Raw genomic sequence first — 20,813 nt, forward strand, 5'->3', positions numbered from 1 at the left:
AGCGCCCCGGCCCGGCCCGGCCCGGCACCGCCCCGCGGGGGCCGCGAGAGCGGCGCGTGGGGCTGGGGGCGGGGTTTGTTTTTCCGCGCCCGCTCGGCATCGGCCGCGAGGGCGCGGGGAGTCACGTGAGGCGCGCGCGATGGCGGCTCCCGCGGACGGTGAGGCGGGAGGGCCGCGCGACACCACCGCTCCCCCGCGCCGCTCCCCGCCCCTGCTCCCCTCACACCCTCTCTGTTGCAGGCGCCGACCTGGAGGCCTCGCTGCTGAGCTTCGAGAAGCTGGACCGCGCCTCCCCGGACCTGTGGCCCGAGCAGCGTAAGTCGGGCGGGCCCGCGGCCCCGGGGCTGACAGCTCGGGGTGGGATGGGGAGAGCTCGGCCCGGGCCGGGCTCCGCTGGGGCCGGGCGGGGTGACGGTGCTGCCCGCAGGGGCGCTCATCCCCCGCCAACCTCCGCTTTCTCTTCCCAGTGCCCGGGGTTGCCGAGTTCGCCGCCTCCTTCAAAAGCGTAAGTGAGCGCTGCTCTGCCTTTCGCGTTTCCCTGTTCCGTGTGATCGTAGRTCTGCAGGTTCTCTTGCAGACTTTACATCTTCGTTCTGTGAACCGCATCTCACTTATGAGTGCTGTATATGCTACAATAAACCTTTTGCACTTAGTGTATCTTTTATATATGTGTTTCTTTTTTGAATCTTACGCAGCTTACTGTGAACGAGAATTATACTTTGGAAGAAATAAAAGGTTTTAAACTTCAGAAAATCCTATTTTTGTACTGATTTTTGGCTTGTGGATGGTAGTATGCTGTTTTTGATTCTAAAATACCAAGGAAAAAGCAAGATTAAATGTAGAAGTATCTCTATGGAGCACACAGAACTCTCATATTTTTGCTGTCAGTATAACTAGTTTTCAATATAGATCACACTTCATTGTATAATTCTACAAATGGACTCTTTGGAACATGAGCTTTTTTTTTTTTYCCCCCCAAAACAGCCTATTACAAGCTCTCCTCCCAAGTGGATGGCTGAATTAGAAAATGATGATATTGATATGTTGAAGGGTAAGTATGGATATTGTGGGCAGGAACTGTGGTTGCCAAAGCAGATGGGAATGCAATACTTACCTAAGAGGYTTGTCYTTTACCACAGGGAGGTAGCCCTGTGGCCTCAGATGTCTAGCCATCATACTTGCAGAATCGCCAGCTCAGGAGTCTCTTTATCTTGTTAATGATAGACATTTTTCATTAAACCAGTTATTCCCAAAAGGCTATTCAGATTATCAGTGGCAGGCTGATTTTTCAAAACAATTAGTATAATATTGTATGTATTTCAGTCACCTCGCTTAGCCATTTTTATCACTGCATGAGTGTAGTGAGTGTCTCCTGTGCTTTGAGAAGTAGCATGAATTGTTTGGAGTGGCCTAGCTGATCACTTGGTGAGTAGCTTAGGCATGTCAATTGACTTGTTCCAAGATGCTTTATGTCTTCCCTCGCAGATCCAGGAGCTCTAATGGAATGGTGAGGTGGTATGGGCAAGTTACACAAGGCTTAGCTAGTATGTACCATTGCTGCATGTTTCAGCTGTTAGTTTGCAGTAAACATCCTTGAACATGCTCTGCCTCTGGTGAATTCCAGATGGTGATGAGTGATGGTGTCACACATCTACACTGCTACAAAGGGAAAGTGAAATGAATTATGCTGTAACATATGGGCTTAAACTCACATTATTAATGTAAAATAAGTCCATTCTCATGTGTACTTTACTGTAGCTTGTTCATGTAGCATTGTGAACTTACAGGAACTTCCACTGTATGGGTCAGATTACTCTTTGCAGTGGTGGCAGATTAAAGCATGAACTAGAGCCATGGCTGTGTTCTTCACTATGTTAAAATTAGGAGTGGAGTCAGCTTGAATTTTGAACATAGGCTGTTCACTGAAATAGATCCTGACAAAAATATGGTTTGAAAGTGCTCTGTAAAATAGTAAACAGGTGAATTGTCATGGGAAGAATATATATAGTGTTAGAATTCACCTTTTTCTTTCTTCTTAAGAGTTGGGGAGCCTCACTACTGCTAACTTGATGGAAAAAGTTCGTGGCCTGCAGAACCTGGCTTATCAGCTGGGACTGGATGAATGTAAGTGCTGTGAACAGATGTGACTGACTGCATAGAAAATCTTTTTGTTAAAGCACGTGCTTGTACATTTGTAGCTGGAAAAATGTGTTGGCAGATTTGACAAGTGTTTGACAGTGATGTGCAACAGGATGAGAAAATGAGCTTACATCTCCAACGTACAGCCTACCTGCATGGGGGAAACAGAAACAACATRCGCTTGTATGTCAGTCTGGTGTTACCGAGTGGCACTGAGACTTCTATTCCTGAGTTAATGTTGTCTTGCGTAAATCAGGTCACTTCGCTTAATTTCCCACTCAGATACTAAAGCTATTTCTCAGAATAGTTGTGGCAGTACTTCTCTCGAATTTCATGCACTGCCTCCACAGTGAGACTTGCACCTGTGTATAGGATTCTCCTGTCACTTTGTGTTCATACTGTYTTCTGCTTCTGTAGCTGTTACTTTTTTCTGTACCTGTGGCAGGAGGTGATGTCATTGAGTAATGAAGTTGACCTTCATCCCAGTGGCAAACAGCCAACTCTTACTGTGTTTTTTTTAAGAAAGAGCTATTTTCATTGTCTTGTGTAGGACTCTCTTGTTAACAGATTGATGCAGCGTTGAGGATTTCAGGAGTGTTGTGGAGTTGGTTTTGATGCTACCCGTATATACTGACACTTYTTTTTCCTGTTTAATTTTTCTCTAACATAGACCTTGGTTGCAGTTACTCTTGGGCTGCACAAAGCACCAAAAGTTTTAAATCTTTCACCTTCCTTTCAATGGATAACACATCTTAGTAATTAATCTTTAGAGTCTTTCTGACTGCAAACCTAGGATAGCCTAATGCRTTCTTATTCTTAATCATTAAGCTTGTTTTAACATACTTCAAATTTATTTTACTTTCAATGCTAACATCTRTTAAGACTGTGTAAAGCTTTTGATGGAGTAGAAGTTAAAGTGTAACAGCGTAAAACTGAGTCAAATGCAAAGAGTGGGTGATGGTTGGTTTTCCCAGTTAAGTTGTAGGCTCTGATGTCAGACAGCATTGTTCTGCTAAATGGACTTTAAGCAGAGCCTGAGTTGCAGTAAAGATAGACAGGTGTTTGTTTCCTTATTCAATCTGCAATATTTGTTGCATGTGTTTCCATTTRTTTTTACTGAGGACAAGTGCTTATGTAAAGAAGACAGAGTGAGTCAAAACTRAAATATGTGAGGCTCAATAACTTATTTTCTTGAATTTTCGAGCTTTATTAAAGGTTTCCATGCTTTTAACTTCTTGTCACCTATGTCAGTTTTCCTTTATACTATAATCCATTGAATACTTTGTGTGTCGTAATATACATTTATCTTTGGACAATTTTTACCAAAAATTAGTTGTGGAATTTGAGCAGAGCTGCTCAGCATTGTTTTTCCTACTACTGTCTTTAAGTTATTTTCTCTTACTGACGTAGGTAAGTGAGAGAACAAGAAAAAAAATCCAAAAGATCTGCTGGTTAAAGTTAAGGGACTTGTGGTTTTGTCTCGGAAGCATTGGATTTGGTTATATCTTTTCTTTGAAGCGGAGTAGTCCCTTTTTGACTTGGCTGGTTGATTCAAACTGTCTAAAGCAGGGCAAAACCTGCTGCTGACCAGTTTCCTCTAGATGGCAGCATGAGGCCTCATGCAGAAATCTTGCTTCTCTTCGCTTTATAAACCTCTGATATTTCAGTGATGGTTTGAAGTTGTGCTTCCCAAGATTGTTTTTTGTGACATATTTTCTCTTCAGAATGTGCATTTTTTTATGGTGTTCTCAAGTGTTTCATAAACAGTGGATGTGAGAGACAATTATGCCTCATTGTGTTAGCAACTTACTTTTCCTTCCAGCTCTTCCCTTCTAGATTCCACCTCACATCCTTTATATTTTCAAAGACTTTTCATCCAAGTTATTAATAAAATGCTTTGCAGGACCAGGGTGATTTCTGCAGCACTCCATGAAAAATGTGTCTGGGTGACACTGCAACCATGTGAAATCTGTTGTTSTTATACCCAGTTCACAGCATACTTTATGTCCGTTTTGTATTAGAATTCATTTGGCAAAGTGCCATGGGACTTGGTACCTTTTGAAAAGTTTGTTCATCGAGGTACTATTGCAACATTAGCATTGAAATCTGAGTAATTCGTTTGACATGATGTAGTTTGATAAATTAATGATTACTGAATTACATGTCTTKTTTTTTTCATTCATATAATCTCTCATTATTTTGTCTACATAACTGGGCTTTCTTGACAATTTTTTAGCAAATGTACGGAATGTTTTGTCCATCTTCATGGGACGTCTGGATGGTATTCATCTAGGGCCCGTTATCTGAATTCCAGATAATAATATTTTTATTATCTGTAATTCCAGCTGTCCCTAACTTTTTGGCCATGGATTTCTCAGTTTCTCTTTTGATTGCATGCTTTTCACAGATTTTCTTTCTCCAGAAACTAACTTCCTCTTCTCTTTTTCCTATAGGTTTGCCTTTACTTTCTGTAAGTCAAATTAATTTGTTAACATAAAGTTTAACTTTTTGTTCCACCTTGATCTTTCACTTTCCTCCTGGCATGCTAGTAGGYGGATTCTTGCTAAGAATGTTCTTTGTAGAGTATTCTTCCCTTCCTTAGCACAGAATTCACTTCAAAGGATAGTTTTCCTTGAGTGAAGCAGGATTTTTGTAGCATGAACCTTTATTTTCTTTTTTTTAAATTCTTACATTCCTCTTAAAGGACAGTCTATCCTTGGGTCTGTTTTGTGTATTTTTGCTAAAAGGTGATTTTGGAGTTCTCTAGCAGCTTCCAGGCTCAGGATGTTGTATCAATAAAGTCTTTTAAAAATAAATTAGTTTTTAGGACTTCTGGGGTCTCATCTTGTTTTTCCTTGCCTGCTTTTTAAGCTCTGTAAAATCCTACCTTGCCCTATTGCTGTAGCTGCTTTTCTCTTTTTGCTTTGGCTCTTAGAATCACAGACACATTTAGGCTGGAATAGATCTCCAACATCATGAAGTCCAACCTTTTTATCTTAGAGGTTCTGTTTTCCTTCTTTTAATGACTTACTGGTTAGAATATGTTGAAACCATTTTTAGTATTGAAAGTCCTGCTTTGTGTCAATCTTGCTGTTCCTGTTAATGTATTTTAAGGGAGAAGGAATTGGACTCAATGAGTACACTGACTTTTAGTTGTTCTTGCAGTTAGGGTKACTTTGGAAGGCGTAGTAGCTCTTCTGACTGTGAGCTGCAGCCACTCAGTGAGTCTCATTTCTGAGTTTTGGGGAAGAAAAGGTATAGGCATGTTATGTTGCTTTGTTATGAGCTTTCTCCTCCCCTCTGTGTCCCTTACTTTTTCCATTTGCAAGCTTTGCTTGGAGTGGGGTAGTGAGCATGGCAGAATGAGGAGACCCCAGCTAATGTAGCAAGCAAGAGGGAGATAGTTCTTTTTTGGGAACAAGGTCACAGACCCTGGCTCAATGTTTGTGGCCCACAAAGCAGCAAATTTCAAAACACTTAGTGTAAATAATTGCAAATTTAAATTGCAGGCTTTGTTTTTCCACTGTATGATGCATTGCACCTTTTACAGCATTAGAGTCAAAGTTGACTTTAGAATAATTTTAAAGTCTTGGTTTCATGAACTGGCAATTCTGAAAAGTCCGTGCATTTAAAGATATGCCCTGTCCTCCTTTGGAATATATTTGTACAGAGAGATGTACATGAGAACTGYATATTCAGAGCAAAATGTTTTTCTTATAAAAAAAATTGAAAGTTCTTTTTCCTAACTTTGGAAAAATACGTACATACAAAAGTAACAGGTATGTAGGATAGGAAAATGGGAAAAGTGCTATGTCACTTAAGGAATGTGGTTGTCTGGGGACTTTCTGAAGGCCATGCTATTGTTTCCCTGTGTATCTCTGGTATTTTTCAGGTAACACCTGCTGTACTTGTTCAGAAGTCCTAAAATGTAAAAGTAGATAGCTGGTACCACAGTCATGTTAGTAAAATCCCACTGAAGCCAGAGAGGTTTTCTGGCTGCTGTGCCATCCAGTACAGCTTTGGCGATACTGACAGTGCAAGACTTCCTGCAAACACTCTTCTTTTTAAGCCCCAATATCTTTGTGATGGTAATGGTGCCTGGGTGCTGTATGTGCCGTAAATATTAGAAAATATGATAACTGGCCTAACAGATATGAATATCATTTATAATTTCCCTGTCAGTAATTTTTGCTAGTCTAATCTCATGTGTTAGATTAAATTTTTACTCGGAGTTGAAGCTAGTTTATGTTCTTGCTGTAAATTTAGGAATGACTATATTATCCAATGTTAAATCCTCATAGTCTTTCAAGAGCAATGAGACCGTTCCCAGACATGTTTAGCCAAGTCTCCCTATTTTTAGTTTCCCATGTTTTTGTGCACCCTGGCTTTCACTTGGTTCTACCAACTTTGAACCTKTTTTCTTTGTAGCACTGATTTATTTTCCATATATGTTCAAGCAAATTAACTACCAAGGGTGCAGTGGAAGAACTATTTGATCAAGGATGGATGATGACCTGGAAGATTTCAGGTGAACAGCAAAAGGTTGATCACCTTGTAGCACTGGACTAATAAAGGAAAAGCCAACCCAGATTTAGTCAGTCAGTGATGGTTTTCTTTAATATGAAGAATAAGTAAATGATTGCTTTTTTTTTTTTTTTGCCTGGAGAGAAACAGCAGATGTAGTATGTGAAAAGATCTGTGAAATATTTATGCAGAGAAAGTGTAAATAGGGAMTGACTTCACTTTCTGTATGGGATCCAGAGAGAATAAAATCGTCTTGCCACAGACATGAGGAAATACTTGTGTTGTGCATTAAAGTCAGAACCCATTGCCACTGGAGTTTGTGGGCATGGAGTTTCTCACTCAATAATGAGATAAATTATTGGAACATAAATCCATCAAGGGTGTCTGACTGCTGAGAAGTCACCAGTGGCTTGTACATCTTAGAGATGCAGAAAACAGAGAGATTACTAGGCAGGTACAGCCACGTGCCTCCCTGATCTTACACTCTTCTGTTGCTGTTTGCCATTGGCATGTCAGTCAGGGTGGTGGGTTGGAAGGGCCTTTTGTTTGGCAATGGATATTTTTGTTTATTTATTTTAGTAATAGATTAAACTGCCTGGCAGTTGAGCCAACACTRCCAGAAATCACAGAGGGGTCCTTGTAATGGAGGGACTCTTCCAGAGACAGCAGGAGATGCATGGGCACATGAATGAGGAGCAGCTACCTTGCTCCCAAGTTAAGCTGTCCTTGGTTGTGAATTGTAGTCCTCTGCAGCCTCAGCAGCCTCTGAAATTTCTGGAGAATCATAAAGGAGTCCTKCTGAACTCCAAGCAATGTACAGGTCACCACTTTTCCTTAGATTGATAGTCTTCGGTTTTTCATTTTTCATTTCAGATAAATGATGTCTGTCATGCTCTCTTGCCTGAAAACTCAGCTTTTTTTGTAGGTTTGGAGGAGCAGAACAGTTCTGTCTTTTTCCTTCATCAGGATTTAACTAGCATATATATTGAACATACACTCTTAGTTCTGCTGGTGATCCTTGCACGCTACTCTTGTCATTGAGTTTTGGACAGTGTTTTGGTTTTTTTTTGCCTCATTTGGATGCTGGTCTTAGGTAGAATATGTTTAAATTGGACTCCATCTTTGGTGGACTGAACGTATATTATTTATTAAACTACAGGAAAGGGCATGACAGTTACTACACTTGAACTGTGTATATACGAAGTTACTGAAGTAGAATCAGAAGCAGTGAAGGAGGGAAGATAATGTATCCTTTTACTGAAACATCTTTTCCCTTTTGTGTAATGGATTGTCTTTCCTAGAAGTGTCTCCAGGTAGCAGCCTTTTTAGACTCTATTCAAAACACCTGGCCTTTGTAGCCAAACAGGCTTCTATCAATGATGTAATGGATAAGATAAAAATATCTTCTGATCATAACCATTTTTTCTTTAGTCYTGGGAACACAGTGGCTTTGTAATCTCAGCAAGCTTACTTTACTTTTGTGAGCATGTCCTCACTTCTGCATTACAGTTGCCTGGTGCTCTTTCTGGTGTGTACATACAGTTGTTGGCAATAAAATGTTTTAGGTTCTTATATTTATAGGAAACCAACATATGAAAAGGTATATGTAAGTAAAGGGTGTTTTAATATGTCTCATGAAATCTGAAATTTCTTGTTGGTCCATTTTAGTAAAAGCTGTATGTCTTCTCTCTGGGACTTTGTATGGAAAAGTGAATTGTATTCTTATAGTTTCTCACTAGGCAAAATGAGGTTTTGGAATCTGCGTAGAAGAGCTAACTCTTTCTTTAAAATGAACTCTTTTCCCATTTCCTTGGAGTATTAAGACTACTTMGAGTGTTATGGATGAGCTGGAGAAGAGACTCACCTTTTGGAGAGGGAAGAAGGAAATAAAGTGAAAGAGGATCATATGATTTGGATCTACATCCCACAACAGTCTCAGTGCCAGTTATTAGAAAGACACAGCATCTTGACTGCTGACAAAAGAGTGAGAAGGATGCTCACTTTTTTGTAAAAAGCTGGCTCCTCCAGAAGTATTGTGCTTCTAGCACTTGTGTACCTATATTAATCTRAAACATGATGGAAGAAAATATGTTTTGGATCATCTACATTGTTCTAAATACATGGACTTGGAAGAGARCAATGTCTGCCAAGTCTAGTGCCTGTTCTATTCTTAAACAAAATACACAGTTTGTTTGCTTGCAAGGTGACTGTCCTGCATAAGAGGAGACAGTTTGAGGTGTGTGTGCTTCAGTTATTTCTGCTCTGCTTAGAATTTTTTTGTAGCAGCTATTTTTTTTCTTGGTTAGTTTTCTGCATTCCCTGCCTTGCTGAGTGAATCTTCATCATGTTTCAGTTTTGCTTGAAAGCATATTTCTCACTTATTTTGTTATTTAGTACTGTGTTTGGCAAGGACTTTATGTGAAATAGTATACTTCATGTGCTTCAAAGCTCGAAGGCAGAGTTATATAGCTGGGCAACAAAATTGTGCTCTTTGGACACTGGATTTCTGTAATACACAGCTTGACGAGTTACTTAGCAGAGTTAGTGGACTTCTCTCAGACAATGTGTCTCATTTTGGATGGTTCATTTTTGGGTTAGGAAACAATTACAGAGAATTTTAGGAGCTCACAATCAGCTGAAATGGTTTGTTTAGTTTTTCATAGTAGGAAAAATATGGAGGCTGTTTTCAGATTATATTCATAGTGATTCTTGTTCCTTACTTGATTGTTTCAGAGAGGTGAAAAGAACACTTAAATTGTCTGTTAAGATGTTTATATGGCCCTGTCACCACAATATCCAAGGTGCTATGATTTCGATGTGAAACCTTGGCCTTTCTCCTGATTCTTTTTATATTCTCCTCCCACACTGTAGATCTACTGCTCATTTTAATGCATAACACTGTGGTAAGACATACTCTGCATCTGCAGAGGGACAAGGAAATCACCTTTCCTTATACTGTTTGCTGGGTGGCTTATTTACAGGCAGGATTTTTCTGGGGCACCTCCTGTTGGAAGAGTGAGACATCAGAATGCCAGCTTGAAATTGCCATTCATACATGATCTGTGAATTGGCTAATTCTGACATGTAGGTAGTTAAGAAATTATTACAGTCAGACGAGTCATGACCTCAACTTTTCATCATCTCCATTGGCTTGTGCCCCAGTTTGGAAGTGAAGGAGGCATAGGAAGTTTTAATTGTACCTGTGTGATTTATCCTCAGTCAGCTCTTTAATTTCTTCTGGCTGTCTGAGGTTTCCGACACGCTGTAAATTTCTCCAACTTTTTCATTATCTGCAATTTCTTTATGACTCATGAATCGGAGTGGAGAGAGAGTGTGGATTTACAGCAGAGATAAACATGTCCATAAAGTCTGTATCTGTGTCAGTAATTGTACTGCTGTCAGTGACTGTCCTGTTTTACAGGTCTCTCTTGGGAGAGGAACACGCTTTGCTACCAGTGTCAGAGAAGTGTTCACTTTGATTTGCATTAACGTGCCAGGAGATTAGGTTGCAATGGTGAAGATGGAAATTGAGTTTGGACCATGGCCGCTATTGTTTTTTTTTAATAAATGGGTGTGTAGTTGAGTTGCTCTCAGTGTGCAGAAAAGAAAAAAAAAAAAAAAGAGGCAGTTTCAGGTTATTCTTAAATATAAAATCAGAGAGACACAGTATCCTGATGATATCAAATGTGATTCTATCCATATGCATAAATTGTGTATTCTTACCATAAAACAAATGCCATGTCTAGGTAACTGTCATATATGGAAAAAATACTGCATGGATCCTTAGGGTGTTCTCTGTCTGCTGGTAAAGTAGAATGAATATTTCTTTTAAGTTTCAAGAAATTTCTGTATCTCTGCCTTCTTTGCCTTTCGCTTACTCTTAGGGAAAGATGCTGTTGTGGATGTTGACGGTGAGTATGAATGCATCATCATAGTCTCCAGTCATGATTCTGCTTGCTGCAGAASGAGGTGTATACTGCTGAAGTTTGAGAAAAGGAAAAAAAATCTCTAAAACTTTCGTAAATGTGTTAGAAGCTCAAACTTGTACAGTTTCTCTGGATTTTTATTTTCTGTTTGATGCCTGTTGTAGATACTTGTCTACMTGGATTCTTCTTTTGTTAGGTTCTACAGTTTAGACTTTTTTGTCTGTGACGTAGTAATTTTTTGTCACAGTAAGGTAATTATCACAGAATTATTTTCAAATATCCAAGGTGACTGTAAAAATGCAAATTTCCATTATGTCAGGTATGCATTGAGACTCCCAAATGCAGCTGATTGAATTTTTCTAATTCTGATGGACACCTCTTACCAAAAGGAGATTATCATAAACCGTGTAAACTCTGTCATGGTGCAGATAGCTTTAAACTCTGGTTGGGTGTAGAAGTGTTAGGAATGCTAAAATGACACCTGTCATTGCATGGTTAATTCTGGAGCCTGAAATTGGAAGTACAAAGGGGAATTTTTCCAGTGGTAGACAGTGTCCCGTGTAGCTCTGATAACTGAGTTTCCAGAACTATATTTATAAGGATCACATGCTAAGTGGCTCAAAAGCTGGCAGAAAACTGCTGTTAAAGTGAGTTATGCTCAATCCAACATCAAAATTCGGAATAAAAGCTGAGTTGATGAGCTGCTTTTTGCCTGATCTTTACTGAAATCTCTTTTTTCTTTTCCTGTCATCGTCCTCCTCACCTTTTCTACACATCTGTGCTTAGTTTGTGAATCCAATTTTGTTAATTCAAACATAACCTCTGAAAGGTACTTTAGCCAGGATGTATTGCATGCTTTATTAGAGCAAGTCAAAAACAACCCCCCCAAAGAAAACCCCAAGAACAAATACCAACAAACAAGAACAAAATAAAAACACAAAACCAATTAAAAGCCCCCCCACARAACATTTGTTATACCCTGGGATTAATTTCTAAGAATGTTTCTTCTGAAAGGCTGCTTTGTCTCCTGTAGTTTGTTCAATAGTAGGAAGAAATTCTGCAATAGTTTGATAGTTTTTGGAAAATATTTTTTGAATTTATGTTGATGGAGTGAAGGTTGATCTAGATACTTCCTGTGGAGCCTTTTCAGTGTTAGTGGGGAACAAGAGGAAGAAATCTGTTTAATCTGAAACGAACTGACCAAATTGCTTTGAAGACTGTGAAATCATTAATCTGATCAATCACCATTAACTTTTGTATGCTTTTTGGTATGCTACTCAAAGCACCAGTTTGTGCTTAGTGAAGACATCTGGAATATTAGCATTGGTCAGTCAAGTAGTGGAACATGTGCAGTCACCACTTCTGCATTCTTTGTTCTTGGAGGTTTTCCAGACCTGACTCAAAAAAGCCTTAAGCAGTATGATCTGACCTCATAATTGACCCTACTTTGACCAGGAGATCTCCTGAGCCCTTGTATTCCCGATCATCAGTGACTCCGTGTTTCTGTGATCTAAGATCATTTCTGGAACTAGAAGTGCATTCAAAGCCTGCATTTCCCACAGCACCCAATGGTTCAGCTCACTGAGCTTTAGACAGGTGCAGCTCTATGATMTGCCTCTATGGGAGCAGCTGATTAGGAACAAGAAACCTAAGAATTCCCATATCACAGTGATAGCTTTTAGGCTTTTGGGGGATGGTGAATGGACTTTCAAATACTTCAATCGACAGAGCTGGTTATGAGTCTGTGCAATGTGGGMTGCAGAGCCCATTTTACTGCATAGGGGGATACGGTCCATTCAGTATARTTCTTTAAGCAGAGAAGAATGGTCCTCAGCAAATACAGAAGTTCTTRTGTGTCTCAGCTGAAATGAACACTGAAATCACCTTCATCTGTTTGGACAAGYAGAGGGTCAGTGGAGCTTGAGTGAAGAGCTTTTAGCCACAAAAGTAAAGGAATGGGCTGTCACATTAAAGCATTTCTACCTGCCACATGCTTGGCRCAGAAAGAAACATGACTACAAACAAAATGTTCTTGCATTATACTGTCAGAAGCCTATTTTTTGCTACTCTCAATCTGACAGGATAACTTGTAGACTACTGTCAGTGAAGGAATTGAGGATGGGRAAAAGTTTGATCAAGCATAAGGTTGTGTGCATTTTTCTATTATCCTTTAAAAACACAAAAATGCCAGACAAATCTCAGTCCCTTGCAGGGACTCTCGAACCTTTACAATTGGTCTGTGTTTATTATTTAAAAATCTTTTGTGGTCTGTGCCTTTATCACATTAAAACTTTACTCCTTCTTCAGCATTAATTGAACATTTCCTCTGTATTTACAAATATTGGAAAGATCATCCTGTACCATCTCTGTCTGAAATGTTTTCCTGTAAATTTTGGCTTCTGGCAGGAGTGAAGRGAGAATTTTCTTCCAGTATGGGCTGCTGGACCTATTTGCAGAGCAGCAGCTGATCCTACTGAAAAATATCACTAGAGTGTGATTTTGAAGACTTGGTTCAGTTTCTGGCACTACCTCTCTTCTGCTTGGTTTATTTGCCTTCTTACATGCCCCTTCCTATCTCCCCAACTGTAAGGTGGAGTTCATGTTAACTTTCTTTTGCAAGGCATTGGAAAAATCACAGATTTTAAAAAACAGCATATAAAGCCTTTATTGTTTACTTTTAGCACCCTTTGCTGTGTGCTGCTCTTTGTGGTTTCCCCCTGCTTGCTGCTATTATATGCTACAGGAAGGCATCATTAGAATATTGCGTCAGGCATCAGTAGAAGTAAAATGAGAATATGATGGTAAAACAGATCCCAGTATCAAGTGCTCTTCAGCCTGGGCCCCAAGCAGGATAACTAAGAAAAGCAAGGCTGATCTTGGCTGTTTACAGATAATATATATAGAAAGGATTTCTATTTGCAATCAGCATAAAGGGTAAAAATTATTAATATGTATCCATTCTAATGCCAGAGATAATTTATCTGTTTTATTTGCTATATTCCTTTTCAGTTTTTTTCCATTTTGGATCCAGTGATAATGCATGCAAAGCTATGTGAAAATTCGCCAAGCATTTTGTCACTTTATTGAGTGGTTTCAGTTGTTCTGAGCATGAAGTCTTCTGTAAGATCAATACTGAACTTGCCACCTTACTTCTTGCATCTGCAGTAAATGCAGCTTTGAACATCCAGTCTGTATAATGTTGCTAGACCAAGTCTGATAGTATCTGTCTCTTATTGCCTCATTAACTTGTGAGCATTAGAACAAGATAAAAATGCCCTAAAGCCTCTTATCTGATGATTGTTGTAACCTTCTGAGTGCCATTAGTTTAAGTTTGCAATCAAATGCTTCCCCTGAGTATAAGGAGCACTGATTAAACCTGAAGTGTCCCCGGAGGCTTTTACAGCTGTCATGGGGGCGGTGGCTGCCCCTGTCCAAAAGGAAAAGAGGGGCTGGATGTCCCTGTGGGGGGGCCACTCTGCAGACATCCACGTGGCTGCCCCAGCTGTTCTGCTTTGCCTAATGAATTGTTTTACATGGAGAGGCTGGATATTGTCATCACAAGCTGCCTTCCCCAGGGACTGAAGCCAGCCTGATAATGACTAATGTTAGTGATAGTAATTGAAGTGTGATGGCTCTCCAGGGACTTGCACACRCAGAGCTGTCAGGCACTTGTGGCTGGTACAGTCCCATGAATACCTCAGAAATGCTTTTTAATTGCTTGACTTTCACAACTAGTTCCCATACATCTCCTGCAGAAATGCACATTTTAAGGGGATAGGAAAAAGGAGCGGAGGACTCTGCTATGACCCATGGKGTACACATGTAGTCATGGTCAGTACATATTTCCAATGAGGGTGGCTGTGTGTTCTTGCTCCCCCTAGTCTTGGTGTGGACCTGCTCGGTGTCTGCACAGGCATGTATGACAGATTTATTGAATGTACCCTTTCTTTTATGTCTAACCTTTGTCTTGATGCAAAAGATTGTAYTTGATTCTAAAAAAAAGACAACTTTATTTAAAAATATCAAAGGGTTGCTGCTATTAGTAGCATGGAAGCAAGGACAGCTATTTGCCTTCTATTACGTATTGAAAAGTGAATGTAAGATAGAATAAATACCTTGTAAAAATATTACATATCCATGTGTCCCAATATGACTGGAGTTTATGGCCATGAGTTTTCGGAAGTTTAGGGCAGAGGAGTAACCAATTTATGTAAAGTGGAGTGATTTTTGTTCTGAAAATATTCTCATTTAGAAGAGCATTGTTGAATATAGCAGTGGGCCTGAGATAAATATAGCCCCAGTGGGGTAATGTACTCCTGACTTCCCGGATCCTAACATGAATTTGTCAGGGTGCTGAGATATTTTGAATTGCCTCTGTCTGTACAGGAAGGTTTTGCCGTGGTTTTTGGACTTGTAGCTGGATATCAAAAAAGGATGCTTACTGCTGTTGCCAGCAGAGCAGAMATACTACCTCTTCTCATCATATTCATTGCAAGTTTGTTCTTCACCTCCCCCCTCCAGTGAAGTGCTGGCTCTTAGAAATTTATTTTGGTAATAAAACATTACTTTATACTTGCCCRTGAAAGCATGTTTGAAGGCTGTTTGTGTGTTCTTTAAAGTGTTCAAGAGACTGTTGTTCCGTAAGCACACTGCAAACTCTTAYCATAATTGTCTGATGAATTAACATGCAGAAAGTTAAGCTCATAACTTCAAGTGGTTAACTTAGGCTCTTAAAATGGGGACCCAAACCTGTGGTTGGTGTGCTGTAATTCAGTTGTCAGTCCCAAAATTACATTTCGAAGCGTTTTGGTTCTGAGAAAATGGGTGTGTTTATTTTTGCTATTTTTGGTCACAATGAGGAGATAAAGTTGTGCTCACTGCTTTCCACAGTTGTAAGTCTTGACAGTAAAGCTAAAGGATATAGTTTAGTTATTTGCTTGTAATTTATCTTACAACTTTTACTGTAATTGAGGAGGTGGGAATAGGAAACTCCATGCTGTGTAAGTAAAGATTTTCAGTTTGTRATTTATTTTTACTGATTGGTTGCTACAGCACAAGCACAGGAGTGGAGGTAATTGAAAGACGTCCGGTAACTGATGAAGTAGATTTCATTTATTGAGCACTGTTTTAGTGAAAGCTTGCAAACCTTATTATGATAAGTTCAGTAGAATATATTTTCTGTGTAGAAATTGTTTTACATTGATAGGGCATTTTCATATGGAAAGCTTTTTGTGCTATGAGGCTTATATCCACATGTTGTCTGAACTTCATAAAGTGGTAATTATTTTGGCATCACTATGCACTGTCATGTAAAATTTTGCTTTTCAGGTATTTGGTGATGTTTTACAAACATATATATTATAAATATGTATCTCTGAGCCCTTGCACAACATCCTCCAAACCTATATTTACATTTTAAAGCTTTCCAAGTTTACTAGCAATTCAGTAAATATKGGCTCTCATATTCTTCAAATTAAAATGTGACTTCTGTTTTCTCACTGTGGGATTTGATCTCTGTTCTGCTGAAGCAGGTAAAATCAGGTTTGGCCAGTAGCTGGAGGGGAATCTGTGAAGACCCCAGGTGTTGCATTAAGCAGCATTGGTGCCCTTCTGGAGGGTTGCTGAACTGTTATCCCATGGTAGCTCTAGAGGGCTCTCTGCTGTTGGAAATGTCACATTTCTAATGACTTATATGACAAAAGTCTTAATAACCTGTTGGTCGTAAAGGAACTCGTAACACTTTTTTTGCAAATACTAACCTCATTGTCATCAGCAAAATACAGCATATGCAATTAGAATCTAATTTTCTCTAGTGTCAATTAAAGAGTCTCATTTATATTCTGAGCTGTGTTGTACTCTGTATGTAAATATCTGTCACTTAAGTTACAGCATTTAAGTAGTGTAGGAACTCATTTTTGTGTGTGTGGTTTGTGACATTCCTGTTAAATAGTGAAAGTATGCTGTTTCTGGCACCGACTCTACAAGAAAGACAGAAAATAATCATCCCAGACTTTATTGTAATCATGCAGTTTGTTACTGTAGTAGCCTTAAAAGTATATGGGCATTGTTTGAGGAGAATTGGAAATAAATGTATAAGATGGGAGGACGAGATGGGGCAGGATAGAAGTATGAAGAGTAATTTTCAACAGRGTAATAGGTGTTTGTCATCAAGTGGCATTTAGAAGGGAAGGAGTACCTATATAATACTTCCGGTTTTTATGTTAAAAACCTTTGGGTGTTATACAGGGCTATGAATTCTAGTTCTGCTTGGTGGGTGAGCAGTGCTGTGCTGGGTTTGACTGAAAATTTATATCAGACTTGATTGCATCAAAATGGTCTTTGAAATGTTAGCTTGAAAATGAGTCAAGCAGTTAMAGATTGTAATGCGCTCTCTGTTGTAATAGTGAATTCTATTCTCTTACAGTTTTGTAGGATTTTTTCCATACTCATGYCAGAGCTACATTTCTTTCACTCAGTTGTGTTTCAAAAGCAGGGAAAACTAGAAATAACTAGAGGTAGCATCTGTGAAATGTAGTTATTTCTAGTACAAGACTAGAAATAACATCTGTCTAGACTAAAAATAACTGCAACATGATTACAGCATGCATTTTCCAGCACCTTTGGGCATCATGGATTGGATGTCTGTTATGGACAATGCTGCAGTGTTCTGTATGATAAGGAGCTTACACATTGAGGGAGTGAAAATAATGTTGAGTTTGATGCTCAATGAGCTTCCCAGTGAAAACAAGCATGAGTGTCCTATTTTACCTGCTCTGTGGTGAGTTCTGTCTTGTGTATTCTGCAAAGCCCTCGTTTGAAAACACTGTTGTGAATTTACTGCTGAAAGGGGAAAAGGTGAAGTATGGATAGACTCAGGAAAGGAAGAGATTTTTTATTTTCACTGGTAGCATTTGCAGTTCCCCAAGCAGTGAGGGCTGGAGAAACTGGCTGTTGAGAGCCACAGCTTGATTAGATGTTTGGGTCTGTTGTAAAATCTTGTGGTGTCTGCCTCTTGTGCCAGTGTGAAAATCCTTTCATGTAAATTCTGGGTCTTCTTCTGTCTTCTAGGAACTGTATTTCATAGTAGGAAAAAATACACTGAGTTACCCTTATCTGTGGAAAACACTAACTAATAACAATTAAGCTATTGATTACTTTTTCAGTCAGTAAATAGATGCTTCTTCCAGGATTCGTTTCCCCATGGCATACTTGACTTCAAATACCTGCAACATACAAGTTCTGGTCACAGATGAATTCAAACGCTCAGCCCTCCTAGCATTTTGGATGTATTTATTGCATGTACTACATCTTTTCATGTCTAACTACTGTACTTTGAGAGGAAATAATATATTTTGTATTTAAGGTTATGGGTTGTACTAGTTCAGTTCAAATGGGGATTTTATATCTGTTTTAAAGCACTACTGCAATTTTGGTGCAATGAAATCTTAAACAAATTAAAACCTTTTAGGTAGTRTTGAGCTTGTGCTTGTAATTCAGAGGATGTGGTGTAGCCAGTTTTAAACTACATAGGATTTTGAAATGCTTTTTGAAATCTATTTTCAAGTAATTGTGATTGAACTGAAATAATTTTTGTGAGATACAGTATTGTGGAGTGGCATCTACATCTTTTTTATTTATGCTTTGACTTGTTAGTTTTGAATACTTTTGTAGTCAGTTAATAATCAGATCAGAATGCTGAAGTCGCTAAACAAAATTTCTCATAACAGTGTCTCAGAATAAGTGTTAACAGAAATGCTCTCAATATATTTAAACGTGGCTCTATCTGTGTTTCATGTAACACTGTACATTGTTAAGATATAAATATTTTAGGAAAAAGTTAGTCAAAAATACCCTTTTGGCTACTGCATCTGTCTGAGGGACATCCACCTCGTTWAGAGCATTTGAAAATGCAATCCCTATATTTACTGTTTGCCTATGTTTACTTCCCTGTAGAACTCTTCACAAAAGTCACCAAAGGCAGAGGGGGATATGTTGAAAGTTACTTTGCACAAATTTGTATTAAGAAGAAAAAGGAAATAAATATTTTCTGTAATGTTCCATTCCTAGTTGTTTTCTGATTAGGTAGCTATGGTGGGTAAAATTCAGGTGCATGTGAGTTTTGGAGATCACTGCACAGCTGAAAGGGATAAAAAGAGTTTTTCACCAATAGTGGCCTTGAACCTTCAGAGGCCTGTGTATATAAGCTTTATGTTATATGAAGCTGCATTTTAACTGCCTTAAGGTGTATCAAGTGCATGTATAAGTCTTTTCGCTTCAAGGTCTSCTTTTTACTGAATACTTCATGTCTCCTTTTAAAACAATAGCGAATGACTTTTTTATTGTTTTAGCCATTTTCACTTTTTGGTAACCAGCAGCATCACTGACTTTCTGTGTCTGAGTTTGAACGTACAGTAGTGATGCTCCATTTTAAAACCAGTTTAGTTGAAATGATTATAGCAGAAATAATGTAAAGGTTGTAACAGTCTGCAGTTWTCAAAAAGCTGAGCTTTATGTGTAAATGTATACATTAAGTTACCTGGCAGTTGCTTTCAGCACTGTCCTGAATGTTTTATTGAAACTTTTAAAAATGCTTCTTTTTTTTCTTTATTATTTTGACCTAGTTTTGTTGCATTGATGGCTCTGTTTAGTGAACTTTTAACAGCCATTCTACACGCTGAGCCATCAGGACAGTAATTTTCCAGTTGCAATGGGTGGCAATGCCTACGCTCTGAAGAGCTGGCTTGTGAATCCTTCTCTGGGGTTCTGGTCTAAAATCTCTTGGTCACACTGGGGACTACAGTGTGTTTACCAGGCTGCAATTGGAAAGTCCTTGGTGTCCAGGTTGCCCAGTGCTTCCCTGTTAGAATTCAGTGTGCCAGACCCACGGCACCCCTGTCTTTCATGAATGGAATTCAAAAAGACACTTAGATTTCCATAAATAAATTAGGAATTCAGTGGCTTCTTCCGGCTAATCAGGGCAGGCTGATAAACCTTGCTAGCTGTTTAATAAATGAATTGTGACTGATTACCTATTAATATGGACGCCTCAGGAATTCACCCTGGGGGAAGCAGAGCAATGAAATAGAGAGGGGCATGGCCCCCTGGGAAATCAGGGCTTCATGTTTGCAGCTTAAATATCTCTGTGAAGTATCAATAAGGAGGTAATTGAATTTTGAACACAAACATGAGCGCCGGATGGATGAAGGAGAGGGGGGCCCTGATCATCTCTTCATGCCCCTTCATACTCCCCTCCCCTTCCCCTTAGAGACCGCTCTAGTGAAGATAGATGCTAAATCCATTAAATAAAGATTAGACTGTGTCGTGGTAGAAAATGGCAGCTTAGCTATATCCCTGGGCAAATTGGGACCTTTAGCAATACAGAAAATTAAAATATACATTTTTAACAAGTGTGCTGTCGACACAGTAATAATGACTCTGTGGCTTGTGGGGTTTGCTCACCTTTCAGATCTGCTTTTGTTTGGTTATATCACTTGCTCTTGTTTTGAAGTCAGCCTGCTCGGTCTCTCTGAAGCAGAGAAGACTTAGGGGAAGGAAGGTTRTTTTCCCACCTTGCTTTCTGCCTTTGGCACTTTTTATTGGCTCTTATGCTTGTAATAGTATAGATCAGTACTCTTGTATTTGAATATGGAAATAATTAACTTTGGCTCCAACACGCTCAATTTTATGTTCTGAAAAATAGCTGGAAATAGTCTAGAGGAAGCGTGGAGGTGTAAATGTGATCAAACTTTTTTTATAATGGTTTTTATTTTCTAAGTGCAGGACTTTTTTTTTTTTTTTTACACCAGATCAATTTTTCTGAATTCCACTCTTATGGAAAAGACTGGTATAGGGGTGTGCATTGTAAAAGGTCAGTACTCTTTTTTGTCGGATACTGTGCTAGACATCGAACACAATCAGGCCTTCTTCATAACTTCACATGCCTTATTGTCAGTTGCAGAAAGTCAACAGTTCCTCTTGGGTTTTTCAAGCAAAACCTCATCTGCCTGTACAAGTAGAGGACCGGTTGCCATACTGGAGAGACTACTCCTGTTTTTCCAAGTGAAACGATCATTCTACAGAACAAAATCTAAAATAGTTTCTGTTTAATGGCTTGGAACAAGGAATGAGGTTTTTTTTTTTCTTTACTGTGGATAGTTTTGAGAATGGAAAGAGAAAAACAGGTATTTATGTTTTGCTGAATGACAGTGAACTGAGACCAACAGT

General features: G+C 39.1%; 1 protein-coding gene across 5 annotated transcripts in view; it reads left to right on the plus strand.

The window, feature by feature from the left end:
- The first annotated feature begins 68 nt into the window (after positions 1 to 68).
- The window catches only part of LIN52 (lin-52 DREAM MuvB core complex component), an 80,719-nt gene continuing 59,974 nt past the window's right edge, over positions 69 to 20,813 (plus strand). For 2 of the 5 annotated variants that reach the window (XM_057370870.1, XM_057370955.1), the window contains exons 1-5: positions 73 to 158; positions 241 to 315; positions 468 to 505; positions 985 to 1,051; positions 2,041 to 2,124. In XM_057370870.1, the coding sequence (XP_057226853.1) occupies positions 140 to 158; positions 241 to 315; positions 468 to 505; positions 985 to 1,051; positions 2,041 to 2,124 (283 nt within the window). In that variant the 5' untranslated portion in view covers positions 73 to 139. Of the gene's footprint in view, positions 159 to 240; positions 316 to 467; positions 506 to 984; positions 1,052 to 2,040; positions 2,125 to 20,395; positions 20,458 to 20,813 lie in introns of all 5 variants that reach the window. The other 3 variants (XM_057371046.1, XM_057370698.1, XM_057370785.1) reach the window with 3 other exon arrangements.

This window comes from Malurus melanocephalus, unplaced genomic scaffold (assembly GCF_030028575.1).
Source record: "Malurus melanocephalus ecotype Western Australia unplaced genomic scaffold, MMel_1.1 scaffold_0, whole genome shotgun sequence".
In the NCBI taxonomy this organism is placed as follows: domain Eukaryota; kingdom Metazoa; phylum Chordata; class Aves; order Passeriformes; family Maluridae; genus Malurus; species Malurus melanocephalus.